Source organism: Mobula birostris, chromosome 12 (assembly GCF_030028105.1).
Source record: "Mobula birostris isolate sMobBir1 chromosome 12, sMobBir1.hap1, whole genome shotgun sequence".
NCBI classification, from domain to species: Eukaryota; Metazoa; Chordata; class Chondrichthyes; order Myliobatiformes; family Myliobatidae; genus Mobula; species Mobula birostris.
Genome location: NC_092381.1, coordinates 93,389,697 through 93,407,222, shown reverse-complemented (window position 1 = coordinate 93,407,222; position 17,526 = coordinate 93,389,697). Strand labels below are relative to the sequence as shown.

Here is a 17,526-nt window from a genome sequence, read left to right as displayed (position 1 = left end):
CAATGGTGCCTCAAGTAATCTGCTGAACGAGGGATCATTTCCAAATAAGAAGTTACTTGTGATGTGTTCTTTGGTTGGATATAACATGCAAGTTTTTGACTGTTAGGGTCTGAACCTGTTTTGTGTGATTCAAGCTGGTTGCTGAGTGAGAACAGAGAGCCATACGTTACCGATTGTCACTTGCTGGGAAGAGGGCAATAGGTGGATGTAGGCTGGGAACAAGAGGCAATAAAAAGGTGTTAAAGGTCAGACATGTGACTTATAGCCAATGACATTGGAATATAACATTTGAATTGGTAAGGAATAATATAGAAGTGGACACTTTGATTGTGCTATCAGCGATAACTCTCTCCAGAGACCCACAATCGTAAGGAAGAACCCCCACGCCAGGGGCTGGGAGAAGAAGGATCGGTCATCTCCTAGTTCTGTGTTGTAAATTGGAGAAGTGCTCTGAGTGAGTATTGGTACAAAGGGCACAGTAGAAGTCATAATCTCAGTTGTGGCCTGGGCTCAACATAGTTACGTTGTTGTTTGTGCAGAGACAATAAAGTGCGAGTTTTGATTAATTACGAGTTATGTAGTGAGTTTCTTAATCTAGTTCTGTCGATGAACAGTCAGCAAACTGGTATGTCTTTGGACTGTGGGAGGAGATCCACGCGGTCATGGGGAGAACGTACGTTCCTTACGGGCAGCGGCGGGAAAGCGTTGTGCTGGCGTCCCACTTGTGTACATACATCTATTGATGCTTCTGGACACTTCTTCAGTGATGTTCCTGGAATCATCGGGAGTTTCGGGTCTTTCAACATCATACAACTTCCTCCAGGTGACCCAGTTGGGGCTGATCAGACCCCAGCTTGTGTCCAGATGGCTAGCTACTTATGACTCCATGGCTCCCCTCTTTTGAGCCACAGCCATCTTGAGGCCCTCTCTGTCACATCAGTGGTACTGCGGATGGCTCTCCTCTTCCTCTCTTCCGCGATGCCCAAAATGCTGAAGGCTCTAACTAAGGAACGGGCTACAAATCCCCTACAACCAACCTCCACTGGGAGACACCTCGCTCTCCATCCAGCCTGCTGACAGTTGCTGACCAGTCCTGCGTACTTGGAGAGCTTCTTTTCAAAGGCCTCCTCCAAGCTATCTTCCCATGGGACTAGGAGTATTTCACCCAAGGATTTTGATCAATTTCACTGTGAATTTTTAACTGTGCATCACATGCTCTTTTTTTCCACAGCAGAGCCCAAAAAATTGGAGAATTGTACAACATGAAAACTAAAAATTCAAAAACTGAAATATTGGCAGTTCAAAGGTATTCACCCCCCTTTGCTCAGTATTTAGTTGAACCACCTCTCACTGCTGTTACAGCCCGTAGTCTTTTGGATCAGTCTCTACCAACTTTGTACAGCGTAATGGAGCAAGATTTGCCCATACCTTCTTCTACCAACTTTGTACAGCGTGATGGAGCAAGATTTGCCCATACCTTCTTGAAAAACTGCCCAGGCTGTGCCAGGTTAGTTAGGGAGTGGCAGTGGACAGCAGTCTTGCGGTCTTGCCAGAGATATTCAATTGGGTTAAAGTCAGGACTCTGACTGGGCCACTCAAGGACATCAATTTTTTTCATTTGAAGCCCTCCATGGTCGCTCTGGCAGTGTGCTTTGGGTCATTGTCCTGCTGAAAGACCAACTTCCTCCCCAGTTTAAGCTTTCTGGCAGCGTTCACCTTCCCATGAATCTTGACCAGATTTCCAATTCCTGCTGCTGTAAAGCATACTTTACAGTAGGGATGGTGTTACCTGGCTGATGCATACTGTTAATTTATGCCACATGTACTGCTTAGTGTTGAGGCCAAAAAATTCCGCTTCGGTCTCATCTGACTACAAGATCTGTTTCCACATCTTTACAGTGTCTTCTAAGTGACACTTTGCAAAGTCTTTAAGGACAAGGATCTGCTCTTTGTTTTTTTTTAAACCAAGGCTTCTTCCTTGCCACTCTTTCATAAATCCCCTTTTTGTGCAAGAGCTTAAAGATTGTGGATCCGTAAACTTCATCTCGAGTTGCCGCTGCTGACTTCCGCAGTTCACTCAGAGTTGGCATCACAGTGGCCCCTGTTCCAGAATCGCTGAGTGTGTGCACCCACCTAGCGCGTGCCCTCTTCTCATTGTTACTGTCAGGAAGGAGGTACAGAAGCCTGAAGGCACACACTCAGCAATTCAGGAACAGCTTCTTCCCCTCTGCCATATGATTCCCAAATGGGTATTGAACCCATTAACACCACATCACTTCTTTATTATTTCTGTTTTGCACTATTTTTAATCTAACTATTTAATATACATACATATTTACATTTATTTTGTTTCTTTCTACATTATCATGCATTGCATTGTCCTGCTGCTGCAATATTAACACATTTCATGACACATGCTGGTGATAATAAACCTGCCTCTGATTCTTTCTTTCCCCCATTAGAACCTATCAATGAGAATGGGAGATTTAACAGTTTGCCAGTGAGGGATGCACAAGACGCGGAGTGTTCCAAACATCCAAAAGAGCTTCAAGTCGGAGCAGATAATGAAGGTAAAATGGAGAGGAGTTGCACGGCATTCCCTGTGTTGGGTCTCTTGTCTATTCAGTTCTCATTTAATCAAAAATACTGCAGTATGGAGTATGTGCTTTCCGATTCCTCACCAGATGCCATGCAGAATTCTCAGCAGAAGAATGGTGCCCTATGTTTAATTCTGAAGTTCATGTCAATCTCATTTGAAACCCAAAGTTTGGGAGAGCAGGGAGAACATTCTCATCCCTTTTTACGTCACCAAGCACAATTCTTTGCAGTATTTATACTTACAGATGCCTGCCTTTACAGTATTACCTCGATAGAAGCACTCAACAATAAAGTTGTAGACCTCATACTTGCTTTAGTGCGATTCTCTGATCCTAGCTGCAAACTGCATCTGCTAAACCATCATAAGTCTAGCCAGCAATTCTGCAAGTGAGATAATGCACATCCTGTTTAATCACTTAATATACAAACTCCAGTCAACATTAAATGACTTTATGATTGTAGATGGTGAAAGCGAGCTTGCTGCTTGTCTGCCTGCCGTCTTTGATTCATTTATCTTTCTGGTTAATCAAATATGAACATCACAGATGCCTGACCCCAGGCAATTTGATTCACTGCATGTGATATCAAGAATCAGCAAGGAGCATGAAGGATAGGGGTTCAGACATCACTCCAGTCTTACCTGTGAAGACCTGTGCCTCTAGAAAGCTGTTCCGGTACGGTTGCAACACTGTCATTGTGGAAAATTGTCTGGTATGTCCTGTTCACAAAGTGCTGGATTTACTCAACTCAGCTAATTACCATTCCTTCGGTCTGTTCTCAAACCCCAGCAGTCTGATGGAAGGTGGTGTTGACAGTGTTTCAAGAGCCAGCTACTCACTAGTAACCTGTTGTAAACCAGGCCTCATCACAGCTTTACCAAGAACACTGTCTTTTTTTTTTAACAAAGATTTCAACTTTCACTAAGCTTTTTCATCATTGCAAGTGTTTTTTTTTCCATCTTTTGAATAAGCCTTCTCTCTATTTGGAATGATCACTGATGATTCTTATCTATATTCCACCAGTTTCCTCAGAACCTCTAAATGGTAAAGAGAGATCTGATGAGAAGCCATTGGTTGATGAACAAGACTCAGAAAGTTCCGAGAATCCAAAGGAATTTGAAGTTGACGAGGATAATGAAGGTAAGATGGAGAGGAGCTGCAGGGCCAGTCTTTGAGCTTTATTCCCTGTGCTCACATCTCCCGTACCCCCATCTCTCGCATACTCAGAAATACACTGGTATGCTTTCTCATTGCTCACCAGGAGTTCCACTTAGAAGAATGTAGACATGTTTGATGCTGAGATCTCTGTCAATCTCATTTTAAGACTGTGGATGGGAAGAGCAGGGAGGATATTCTCACCTTTTTTTTCGCCGCCTTGCATTACCAAGCAATCTGCACACTGCTATCTGGTTGAAAGTTACCTTTGATTAAAGTAATCATAACGTATTACAGATGGGGAAATAATGAGAAAGCTTTAGCTGAAGATGATAGAAATTTTGGTCACGCCCCTGAATGTAAGTAAAGCCAGTTAATTGGTTGATATCTGGTTCAGGACTGTGCTCTGTTATTTTCCATGAAGTTCAGCAATTTGGTAGAACATTTAATTGGCTTCAGAGTAGCATCAATACTCTTTATAGACACTGCTTTTCTGCTGAGTTTTTACAAGATTAACATACAAATTAGTGAAACAGTTTTGAACAGAGGTGGGAACTAATTCATGTTGCTGCTCTTTCTCTCGGTGGATTCCTGTGCTCGAGTTACTACTGTCCAGCTGGTTGCATCTTCCCTATTATACAAGTCAAGCCCTGTTTTGTGTTTATGTCTAGTTGCCAATAAATCTCCAGACAACTTTCTTCTCCATTCCCCATTCTGGCTCCTCTCCTACCCCTTCCTTTCCAGCTGCTCATCACCTCCCCCCCGGTGACACCACTCCTTCCGTTTCTCCCATGGCTTACCCTCCCCTCCTATCACTTTCCATCTTCAGCCCTTCACCTTTCCCACCTCTCACCTCCCAGCTTTTCACTTAACCCACCCACTTTCCCCCTTGGCTGGCTTCACCTATCACCTTCTAGCTTGTACTCCTTTCTCTTCCCCCACCTTCTTATTCTGGCTTCTGTCCCCTTCCTTTCCAGTCCTGATGCAAGGTCTCGGCCGAAACGCCGAATGGTTATTTCCCTCCATGAGTTCTTCCATTATTTTGTGTGGGTTGCTCTGGATTTCCAGCATCTGCAGAATCTTTTGAGTTCTTGAAAGGATCTTGATTAGAGTTCAGTCAGCAATCATGTTTATGCAAAGATTTTATATTTTCAGAGAATGTTCATTGTTATGAGTTGGCACCATTTTGATTAATAACATGTCTGTATTTGGAACTGTGCTAATCATTCTTAGTTTTATTTCTGTTTCCCTAGAACCCATGAATGAAAAATGGAGACAAGATGAGATACCGACAAACGCGCAAGACGTGAATTGCTCCAAGGATCCAAAAGAAATTGACATTGAAGAAGAGAATAAAGGTAAAATGGAAAGAGCAGGATTGCTTAATTGCCTGTGTTGGGCCTGATACACTGCTCCCACCCCACGCACATGCCTATCTGTTGTATAATCAAAAATACTCTATTATGGAGTTTGTACTTTGTCATTCCTTACCAGATGCCTGTTCAGTTCTCAACAAAACCCTGCAGAGACACATTAAACATTGAGAACTCTTTCAATTTAATTTGAAACCCGAGGTTTTGGAGAATAGGAAGGAAATTTTCTCCCTACGCTTTGCCTTCCTACATGACCAAGTATACTTCAAGTTCTGTCTGTTTTTATCCGTGACCAGATTCTATACCATGTTCCCAATATAAATTCCCAATGTGGACACACAGTTTACTGTTAAATCTCTAAAGTACTCATAGTATAGTAAAGAACGGCAAATATTAAATGTGTTTGAGCAGGATAGTGAAAGCCTTTTGTCACTTTGACCTATCTATGGGCTCTAATATTGATTATCGTGCAGTTCTGTGATTAAGAGCAAGTTTCAGAAAGGCATCAGTATTGTTTATGGGATTATATCATCACTGATAAGTGACAGATTTATCATACTCAACTATTTAAAGTATGTTGAATGGAATTCGGATTGATTTCCAATCACCTGCTCTTATTCCAGATAGGTTCCTGGGCCTCTTTCATCAATCTGCTGACAAATTGCATCATCGAAGTTTAAATTTTGCTTCCATGTCCAGGGAACCACAGAACTGTAGACTGCTTTCGATTCAGCTGATAGTTCTGTTTATTTGATAACCAATCAGCTTCAAGATTCCTTCTGTGGTTTCATAGAAAAATGTTCAGGAGCTAAGATCATTCAACGTGTCGTATGTGAATTGGCCACTAGATTCTGTCCCTTTTGTTTAAGACAGTTTTACAGTGAATGCCTCGTAGATGTTGTAATAAGTTGCCAACCAATCTTTTTGTCCTTGCTTCCCAATGTTCCCTCTGTGGATTGTCACAAATTGTGCACGAAAGGAAATGATACAAAAAGACTTTTAACAGCAAAAATAGTGAGAAGATGCAGATTTGTTTTTCATTTACATGTATTTCAGTAACATTCTCTGTGTTCTCTGTTTTGTGATTGGGGGCCTTGCAACATTCCAAATTCAAAAATGTAACTTGGTAAATTTTTTAAAAGTTTCATCAGGATGTGAAAACCTTCAGTTACTTTGCCTGACCTAATCAAAACCTCCTACCCACTGAAATCCTACACGCACATACTACCTTATAGATTACCTCGTAGTTCCAGTTTGGAGAAGAATTCCAATGGCTTGAGAATCGCATTGGTGGGGACCACTGGATGGCTGATCAGTGAAAAAGAAACATGGACAACTACATCAAGTTTTAGTCTATTCTGGATCAATACCAATTCCAGTGCATCAACAGATAATGTCCCTCTTGTGTATTGGTTTGCTGAATACCTTTAAGTTCCAGTCAGCCTTTCAAAGAAATATGAAAGTGAAAGTAAGATTATTATCACACATTAAAGTGAGCTTGCTGTTTGTCTTAGTGCGAGCTAATCTCCCTATTTTATAGACCTTCAACAAGCAAGCCTTCAACCAGGATTCTTCACTGGGCTTCGATTGTATCCTGAAGAGCAGTCTCACTGAACAGGATCATGTTGCATCAGCGTAGACATTGTCATAAATGTCTCTGAAACATTGTGGACACAAATTCCAGTCTAGGCAGTGTACTTTGCATCATTGCTGAATCAATTGCTAAGATGGAGCAACAGAGACAATTACGAAATGACTCCCAAAAGATATGTGTAGCTTGGCAACTTAAACATTATTGTTCTTTTTGGCATTGGCAGGTATGCACTTGAATATTGCCAATTTGTAAGTCAGCAATGACATCACATTCAGAATAATTTATGACTTGTAATAGCAAATTGCATAAATCTTGCCACACTTAGAAGTGCAACGGTTCATATAGCCTTACAAACAAAAAAATCATCCTTTCTGCCTTTAGACCAGGAATTTGAAGCTGCAGACTCTTTGTTTTATTGAAAAATCATGATCATAATCATAAAACTTCTCAATATTTGGAATATTCACTGATTTTTCTTGCCTTTATTTATTCTGGTTCTCTCAGAAGCCACTCCTGAAGACCACAGTGACAAGAAGCCAGTAAGAGATGTGGAAAGTTCACAATGTGCTAAGAAGCCAGACCAAACACAGGATGAAAGGGCAAATACAGGTAAAATAGAGAGAAGTTGCAGAGGCATTCTTCTGTTGAGCCTGTTGTATTCACAACAATTCATTTCTCATTGAATTAAAAATGCTCCATTTTAGATTACACACCATTTGGTAAGCACAGTTCTCACTGGAAGAACTAGACACACATTTGCCATCCCGTGTGAATAAGTAATTAAGGTCAACATATTCTGTTCTTAATCAGATGTCTTTCAGTTTTAACAATGCAAGAATGTGGTATAGAATTTACTGAGAAATCTCCGAGGTCTTTAGAATGATAGGCAAGTTTCAGCAGATAAGAATGAGTCTTCAGTCACAAATTCTAATGCTATCTATGACCTGTTAACCTGTCAATACAAGTGCTGTACACTTGGCTTCAGTTGTCCTTTTGTTTAAGCCAGTCTAAAATTAATACCTTGCAGCAAATACATTCTAAACAATATTAAAGTTTCTCAGCTATCTGCTGCTTTGCTTCTCCAATGTCCTCTGAATGGATTATCACAAATACTGTCAAATTGCCCCAGCTCTGAGCAATGCAGCCTTCTTAAAATTGGAAGAGATCCTCAGAGAAAATCATATCAGTAAAGAGTCAAACAATCTCCCTAAAATCGTAGCACTTATTTGGCAATGAATTAGAACTATCCTAAACAGTCCTGAGGAACAATGCTATCAAGCCACACAAATTCTTTGAATAAAATTAGTGAGCAAGGGTCATAAAATGTGTCCTGGACTTCGTGATTTGATCTACAAGGCTCATACAGCCTCAGAAACTTATCTTTTCAAGTGGCAAGAAGTACGAAGAGTTCAATAATGAAGGATGCTAATTAAAGATGAATAAATAAAGGATAAGTACAAAGGGTGATATAGTGGATGATGGTGGAGGAGGAGGACTGAAAAAAATTGGATGCCAAATGGAGGCAGATTTGTATATTGAAGGTTTGAGTTAGATTGATCTGTGCTGCTATGAAATATCCGGAGCACTTGGAGATTTGTTATAAAAAGAGAACACCACTGTCTCCAAATTATTCCCTCGTCTGCATTGTATATATTGAGTGTGGCCCTGATTGTTACGGAGCAACACCCTAATAAAGCACTAGAGAACTTGTGCTGTATTGATTCTAGTGGTTTCCTATCTCTTCCATGTGGACAATTAGGAACAGACAATAAATGCAAGTTCATGTGAATGTCTAAACAGAAAAATGTGTAACTTATCTGAAAGTAGTTGATCAGATTGCAGCATCAGTTTTTTTATTGTGTGCAGATCTGTACACGAGTTGAGGACCGGAAAACTGCATGGTTAGAATTAACAAGAATTGGGCATTGATTTCTTGAACTTCCAGAAATCGACCCCCCCCAACTCTCCTTCTCTATTCCCCATTCCCATTTCCCTCCCTCAACTTATCCTTTTACCATCCTATCACCTCCCTCTGGTGCCTCTCCTCCCTCGCTTTCTTCCATGGTATTCTGTCCTCTGATATCAGATTCCCCCTTCTCCAGCCCTTTATCTCTTTCACCAGTCGAATTCCAAGCTCTTTATTCCACCCTTCCCCCTCTCCCGGTTTCATCTATCACCCACTACCTTGTACTTCCTCCCTTCCCCCCAACCTCTTACTCTGACTTCTCACCTCTCTTTTTACTAATCACCATGAAGGGTGTTGGCCCAAAAGCTTGACTATTTAGTCTTTTCCATAGATGTTGCCTGGCCTGCTGAGTTCCTCTCGCATTTTGTGTGTATTACTTTGATTAGAATTAACCTTGCCTGGTAATTTTGTTCTTTTCATTCAGAATGGAAACATGCCAAGAGTTCAATAGAAAGTGTGCCAAAGTCACATCTTACTGAAGAAACCAACAAACATCAAAGTGTTGCAGGTAAAAACAATATGGAAATACATCTGTTCTTAAGGATTATTTGGAATTTAGAGAGATTTGATGTCTGATTTACCAAGTTCCAATTAGGAAAAAGTAGCAAAAGCTAAAAGAGAGGGGAGCTGAATCTATCTTCTTAGATCTTTGGCTGGCTTCTGAAATAACTCAGCAATGAGGGATGGGTAATATCTAGATAGAAATGGTTCAATCAGGAGTACTCCCAGAACACACAGTGCAGTAATTCAAGGAGAATGTAATGCCACTTTCTCAAGTAGAGGTGGGATGCCTAATTAATGCTGCCTTGGCCATCACCCTCACTTCCCAAGAACCATGTAGCTCGTCCTTCCTTCTTCCTGTGGTGCACTGTGGCTGTTCTGCACACTATCTACTAAATACACTGTCGTTTCTGTGATACCGCTTCCAAAATTCCCAACCTGGAAAGACGAGCAAAGGCTGCATGGGAATGGCACCGGTCAAAGTCACACGGATTCCAGAATTGAGGAATATATGACTCTTCCTTCATCAGTGGGTCTAAATATCACTATGTGGACTTCGGCCGTAACAGAGAAAGCTTACCGCCATATTTATGAATGCAATTAGAAACGCTAAATAAATTCCAGCCTTGTCCAGAATACCTACATAAAGGATGAGTTTGAATGGCAAATAGAGGGAAAGAACCAACAAGGATTTAAAGGAGAAAGCTATCTACTGCAGTAAGGTGTAATTACTTGCCTAGAATGCTGGAGGTGAATGGGCTGTTTTTAATTTCAGTATTTTTGTAATTGCCTACAGCCTAAATAGACTTTGAAGCCTTGGACACTACCTCATTTCTTTTTAATATACAGTATTTAATTTTTGCATGTTTTTAATCGATTCAATATATGTATACTGTAATTGGTTTATTTATTATTATTTTATTTTAATTATTATTTTTTCTCTCTTCTATATTATGTATTGCATTGAACTGCTACTGCCAAGTTAACAAATTTCATGTCACGTGTCGGTGATAAGAAATAACCATATAACAATTACAGCACGAAACAGGCCATCTCGGCCCTTGTAGTCCGTGCCGAACGCTTACTCTCACCTATTCTCATCTATCTGCACTCAGCCCATAACCCTCCATTCCTTTCCTGTCCATATACTTGTCCAATGTTTTTTTAAATGACAAAATTGAACCTGCCTCTGATTCTGATTCATTAGATGTTACACTCTGGGAATAGTCTTCCAACATACAAATACCCCAATTAAACTCTGCAATATGTTTGCATCTATTGTGTAATGTAGACCTTCTGAACACCTTGATACAATAAAATATTTATTAGTGTTGTTTTTATGTTTGAAATATTTTTGTGCTTGACTATTTAACTTACTGTATATGACAGAACTAGCTCTGTTTTTTTTAGTTTGCAACTTCGCACTACATTTTGAGTTGTTGCTATTGTGTTAATATTATCCCAGGTACCTGCATATCTTCACAATTTCCATCTTTTTAAAGGGAAACAATCCGATTTTGGTTTTGTCTGGATAGGAGTCCTCGTGGTGCCTCTTTTCGCCTACTTTCTGATGAATTTTCAAAGCAGTCAGGAACCTGCAGATGATAAACTACTCCATGTGTTCTTGAATAATTTTGAGCAAGTTCAGAGGGGTTTTCCCAATCAGGAAGAACAGTTATGGAACAGAAGCAGGATAATGTTGCAGAAACAAGTTATCAAGACCGTGCACTCTGAACCATCCATCTTAATGTTTGCAGCTGCCTGGGATGCAGAGGAAACCATGCGGTGCCTCACAAGTCGGATAGCTGGAGCTTACGCCTTGTCCTTCAGTTCCAGGATTCTGGAAATTGATGGAACTGATAAAAAATTTCTAAACAGTGACCAAGCGAAGTTGGATCTTGACAATCAGTTGTCATCGGGCTTCAGAGAAGGCAGAAAGTCAGCCATTATTCATCACTTCCAGGAGCTCCCGCCTGCTTCTACACTTCTGTTTTACAAGTACTGTGATCATGAAAATGCAGCCTTCAAGGATGTCTCGTTACTGATCACAGTTTTAGTCGATAAGCCCAGACTAGATCCACACTTGAGCCTTGATGCTCTTCAAGAGACAGTTCATGATTTCCTCATAATGAAATTCAACGTCTCGAGTGAAAGTGGACAATACGATGTCCTGGATGTTGACAAGTTCAGTGGGTTGTGGAGTCGTATAGCTCACGCCATTTTGCCTGTTCGGCCCGAAAGGGAAATTGAAGAAAACGGCTGTAAGCAAGAATAAAAATGACTTCCAAAAATTTAAATGTTGACTGGGTTTGTGAGAAACTATGTGCACAGGGAACTAATAAGTAAGAAGTTCAGTTTGTATATGAAATATTCAACTTCTGATTTAATGAATTTTGATCAAGTATTTCACCTGAAATTGGTGTATTTTTGCTTAATAAATTGGCTGGATTGCTACATGTTTTAGTAGGCTTTGTGCATAGTTCTCTTTATTTATCATTAATGAACCAATCAACCGCTGAAGAATATTTTTGCAACTGCATGAATGTTTTATGGAATTTTATGACAATTTACATTTTTTTCAAATACCAATTTCCTATGACATTGAGTTAAATCAGAATAAGTTTTTAAAAAATGGAATTAGTGAGTTGTGGCCAAGAAAGGTTCCCTGAGTCGATCTATGGAAGTTCCTACACAGGAGGATGCAATTCTGGATCTCCTCTTGGGGACCGAGTCCGGGCAAGCAACTGTGGTGGCAGTCAGGGAACTTCCTGGCTCCAGTGACCTCGATTCTATTAGTTTTAAGATAGTAATGAAAAAGGACAGGGAAGTTCCACTAGTTAGGGCCCTAAACTGGAGCAGGACAAATTTTGGGAGAAACTAGATAGGATCTAGCATTTTAGATTGGGTGAGCCTATTTGAAGGGAAAGGAATGAATGGCAAGTGAAAAGTGTGATAGCGAGAGTCCAGGAACAGCATTTTCCTGTTAGGGTGAAGGGTAAACCTGGCAAGTTTAGGGAATCCTGGCTGATGAAAGGCATTGAGGCACTGGTCAAGATAAAGGAAGTATACTTTGGGTTTCGGAGTTTGGGATTGAGCAGATCCATGAGACCATAAAAAAAGACGAGCAGTATTAGGCCAATTTGGCCCATTGAGTCTGCTCTGCCATTCCATCAAGGCTGATTTATTATCCCCTTCAATCCCATTCTCCTGCCTTCCCCCCCATAACTTTTGACACCCATAATAATTAAAAACTTATCAACCTCTGCTTTAAATATACCCAATGATTTATCCTCCACAGCTGTATTTGGTAATAAATTCCACAGATTCACCACCCTCTAGCTAAAGAAATTCCTCCTCATCTCTGTTCTAAATAGATGTTGTTCTATTCCAAGGCTGTGTCCCATGGTCCTGGATTTCCCCCACTATAGGAAACACCCTCTCCACGTCCACTCTATCTGAGTCTTTCAATATTCAATAGGTTTCAATGAGATCCACCCTCTTTCTTTTAAACTCATTTCCAAGATTATTCTGGTGGACTGTTTCTAATGCCAGCACATCCTTCCACAGATAAGTGGCATAAAGCTACTCACAATACTCCTAGTGTGATCTGACCAATGCCTTAAAGCACCCTTGCTTTTGAAATCCAACTCCTTCAAAATGAAAGCTAACATTGCATTTTCCTTCCTTACCACCAACTCAACATGCAAGTTAACTTTTAGGGAATCCTGCACAAGGATTCCCAAGTCCTTATGCACCTCTGATTTCTAAATTTTCTTCACGTTTAGAAAATAGTCTACACTTTATTCTTATCACCAAATTGCATGACCATACATTTCCCTGCACGATATTACATCTGCCATTTCTTTGCCCATTCTCCGAAGCTGTCATTCTGCAGGCTCTCTGCTTCCTCAACACTATCTGCCCCTACAGCTGTCTTTGCATCATCCACAACTTGGCCACAGAGCCATCAATTCCATCATCCAAATCATTGACAGATAATGTAAATAGAAGCAGTCCCAACACTGAGCCCTGCGAAATCACTAGTCAACAGCAGCCAACCAAAAAAGCCCCCTTTATTCCTACTTTCTGCCTTCTGCCAGTCAGTCAATCTTCTAACCATGGTAGTATCTTCCTGTAATACCATGGGTTCTAATTTTGTTAAGCAACCCCATGTGCAGCACTTGTCAAAGGCCTTCCTAAACTCCAAGAAAACAACATTCACTGACTCCCTTTCGTCTGGTCTAGGTGTTATTTCCTCAAAACCTTCCAACAGATTTGTCAGGTAAGATTTCCTCTTAAGGAAACCATGCTGAATTTGGCCTATTTTATCGTGTGCCTCCAAATACCTCAAAACTTCATTCTTAATAATGGAATCCAACATCTTCCCACCCACTGAAGTTAGGTTAACTGGCTTATAATTTCCTGCATTTTGCCTCCCTCTCTTCTTAAAGAGTGGAGTGACAATTGCAATTTTCCAGTCTTTTGGAAAACATTCCAGAATCTATTGATTCTTGAAAGATCACCGCTAATGCCTCCATAATCTCTTTAGCTACCTCTTTGTAGCCCATCTGGTCCAGGTGACCAATCAACCTTCAAACCTTTCAGTTTCCCAAGCTCCTTCTCCTTCGTAATAGTGATTACACTCACTTCTGGTATAGAGCTGGTATTTTCCATGGTGAACTTTATCTGCCATTTCTTTGTCCTCTAGTAGCCTGATATCCACTCTTGTCCTTTTTCTTTGTGTATCTCTATATTATGAAGGGTTAACTTACTGGCCAATCAAAAGCTGCTTCCACTGTGCCAGTCGCTGTTAGGCCCATTGGAAGGATGGGCCACCTCTCTGCCATTTGCGGGTCACAGCCCCGGCTTCTGGTTTTGAGCATCCCAGGGGTATGCGAATAGCGTGCACAAGACAGTCTGTCTCTTAGCTAGGGACTCCCTTCAGTCTGGGTCATGACCAGGGTTGAAGAACCATTGGGAAGGTGTGCTACAGATAGGAGGGCTGTGCACACATTTAGCTAAGTACCTCTTTGTTGAAAGTTTAGTGTCATAGGTTTGTAACTTGGGACTTAACAAAGTACCGGTTTGAGTTAGAAGTGTTATTGAATGTTTAGAGTCATAGTTTTCTAACCTTGGGAGGAGGGTGCTTAGATAAGGACTTGTTTCACTTAGGTGCTTGGTTGATGGGGAATTTGGGTGTCTCACCAACCTACTGCTGGACTACAGGACGCCCATAGAGTGGTGAGATAAATGGAACTCGTGTGGGGTGAAAATGGGACACCACATCATGTCTGTACTTGATAAGGCAGGGCTCCCCAAGAGGAAGGGGAGCCAGAGGGATGTTTTCTGACTGCTGGCTGCAGGAGTGAAGCAGCAGCTGGAGATAATCTCAAAAAAGGAGAAAGAGATACATAGTTTGAAGAATAAGATGGAATCGATAAACATAGAAAACCTGCAGCATAACCAGGATCAGATGGATATACGGCAGAGTGGTATAAAGAGTTTAGAAGTGAGTTAATTCCTGTTTTACTCCCCACACTGAACTGGGCTCTAAGAAAGGCGCAAATGCCACCCAGCTGGAAGGAGGCGATAATCTCAGCTATACCGAAAGAAGGCAAGGAAAAAATGGAATGTGGATCATTTAGACCAATATCTGTTCTTAATGTGGATTATAGAATATTTACCTCCATCATGGCCAAACGATTAGAAGAGTTTCTACCCACACTGATACATAATGATGAGACAGGTTTTATACAACAACACCAAACACAAGGCAATATACGAAGGACACTTCACATTATCGATCATATAAAACAAATGAAATTGAAGCAATAATGATAAGCGTGGACGCTGAAAAGGCATTTGATTTGGTTAATTGGAATTTTCTTTACAGAGTTTTACATAGATTTGGTCTACATGACACAATTATTAAAACTATACAGGCACTATATGTCAATCCTACTGCCAGGATTAAAATCAATGGATATTTATCTAATAGTTTTATCCTAGAAAGGGGCACAAGACAGGGTAGTGCATGGTTACCGCTACTCTTCGCATTATATCTGGAACCGTTAGCTCAATACATCAGACAAAATGAAGATATCAGAGGAATTACTATTAAAGGGACAGCATAAATTGGCCTGTTACGCGGATGACATTTTGATCTATCTAGGGCAACCAACATACTCTACCTAAGTTGATGCAATCCTTTGAACAATATGGCCAATTATCAGGACGCAAGATCAACATAGATAAAACACAACTACTTTCATATAACTAGTCCACCAAGAGAAATTGAAAGTAGATATCCCTGGGCATGGCAAACAGAGTCCGTCAAATATTTGGGCATCATTATGCCAAAAGATTTGGCAAAATTATCAGAATGCAATTTTCAGCCTATATATAAAAAAAAAGGAAGATATAACAAGATGGAACCTAATTCCTTTTCTTGGTCTCAGTTCAAGGATTGAATCTATTAAAATGAATATACTGCCCAGACTACTATATCTCTGTTAGACACTACCAATAGAGATTAACCAAAATCAATTCAATGAATGGAACAAGATGCTATCAAGATATATATGGCAAGGTAAAAGGCCTAGGGTTCATCTCAAAACTTTGCAATTAGCCAAAGAAAAGGGGGGATGGGGCCTACCTTCTCTTAGAGATTACTATTTTTCAGCACAGTTGAGAGCCGTGATATGCTGGTGCAACCCATCATATGACGCTCAATGGAAAAACATTGAGGAGAGGATACTTTCCATCCCCATACAGGCAATTTTGGCTGATAATAACCTACAAAGTTACATAAATAATATTGACAGCCCGTGGGTGAAATGGACTCTTAAAACATGGAAACTATTATAAAAGAATATAAACTAGAGAGAGACATCGCAATTCTTAAATGGTGTACATATGACTCAGATTTTACGCCGAATAAACTGGATGCTAGATTTAAGGACTGGACAACTAAAGGAATAACAGTTATTTGCAATATAACGAAAGGAACACTGTTCAGTTTTGAAATGCTCAAAGAGAAACACTTATTAGAAAAAGAAGACTTTTACCAGTATTTACAGATGGGACAGTATGTTAATAGGACTGTTAAAAATGTAACGAAGGCAAGTACATGTCTGATAGAGCTATTTAGAAAAGCATATAATTTAGACAACGGTAGTAGAATAATTTCAAAGATTCAAAGATTCAAAAAACTTTATTGTTATTCTAACCATACATCAGCTCTGCAGGGCAGAATGAGACAGCATTTCTAAGGAGCAGTGCAATCATAACATAACAAAGGCAACACTGAATAATAAACATAACAATAAATAGTAAAACACAACAGCCACATGTCAGTTAAAATCAAGTTATTAGTGTCCAGTGCAAGTTAAAAGTGTCCAAAGCAGAGTCAGGTGGAGCAGCTATTTAGCAGTCTGACTGCCTATGGGAGGAAGCTGTTTAGTAGCCTTGTGGTTTTAGTTTTGATGCTCCTGTAATGCTTGCCTGATGACAGAAGAACAACAGTTCATGGAGAGGGTGTGAGGGCTCTTTAATGATGTACCGTGTCTTCTGGAGGCATCGACTCTGAAAGAGATCTTGGATAGAAGGCAGGGAGACCCTAATAACCTTCTCTGCTCCCCTAACCACCCTCTGCAAGGCTTTTTTGTCGACAGCACTGCAGCTGGAGTACCAGGTTGTGATGCAAAAGGTCAGCACACTCTCAACCATGCCTCTGTAGAATGTAGTTAAGATGTTAGTGGGGAGTGATGCTTGTTTAAGCTTCCTCAGAAAGTGCAATCTCTGCTGGGCCCGTTTCACAATCCCAGTGGTGTTCCTGGACCAGGTGAGATTGTCCGACATCTGCAAGGAACTTGGTGTTTTCCACTCTCTCCACTGTGGAGCCGCTGATGCTGAGGGGTGTGTGCTCAGGCTGAGACCGTCTGAAATCAACGATCATCTCCTTGGTTTTGGTGACATTAAGCATCAAGTTGTTATCCCTGCACCAGCTCTCTAGGTGTTTGACCTCCTCCCTGTACATTGTCTCATCATTTTTGCTGATGAGCCCCACCACTGTGGTATCATCTGCAAATTTAATGATCACGTTCTCCTTGAATCTGGCTGCACAGTCATGTGTTAGCAGTGTAAACAGCAATGGGCTAAGCACACAGCCTTGTGGGGATCCAGTGCTCAGTGTGATGGAGTCAGAGATGTTCTTGCCAACACGGACTGACTGTGGTCTCTCTGTCAAGAAGTCAAGAAATCCAGAATCCAGCGACACATGGCAGTGCTAAGGCCAAGCAGCGACAGTTTCTCCACTAGTCTCTGCAGGATGATGGTATT

At 40.8% G+C, this 17,526-nt stretch overlaps 1 protein-coding gene across 1 annotated transcript in view; it reads left to right on the top strand.

The window, feature by feature from the left end:
* Positions 1–17,526, top strand: part of LOC140206120 (uncharacterized) — a 112,571-nt gene that overhangs the window by 11,346 nt on the left and 83,699 nt on the right. Inside the window, exons 3-7 of the mRNA XM_072274305.1 lie at positions 2,463–2,570; positions 3,621–3,737; positions 5,006–5,110; positions 7,224–7,328; positions 9,110–9,193. Coding sequence (XP_072130406.1) covers positions 2,463–2,570; positions 3,621–3,737; positions 5,006–5,110; positions 7,224–7,328; positions 9,110–9,193 — 519 coding nt within the window. The remainder of the gene's footprint in view (positions 1–2,462; positions 2,571–3,620; positions 3,738–5,005; positions 5,111–7,223; positions 7,329–9,109; positions 9,194–17,526) is intronic.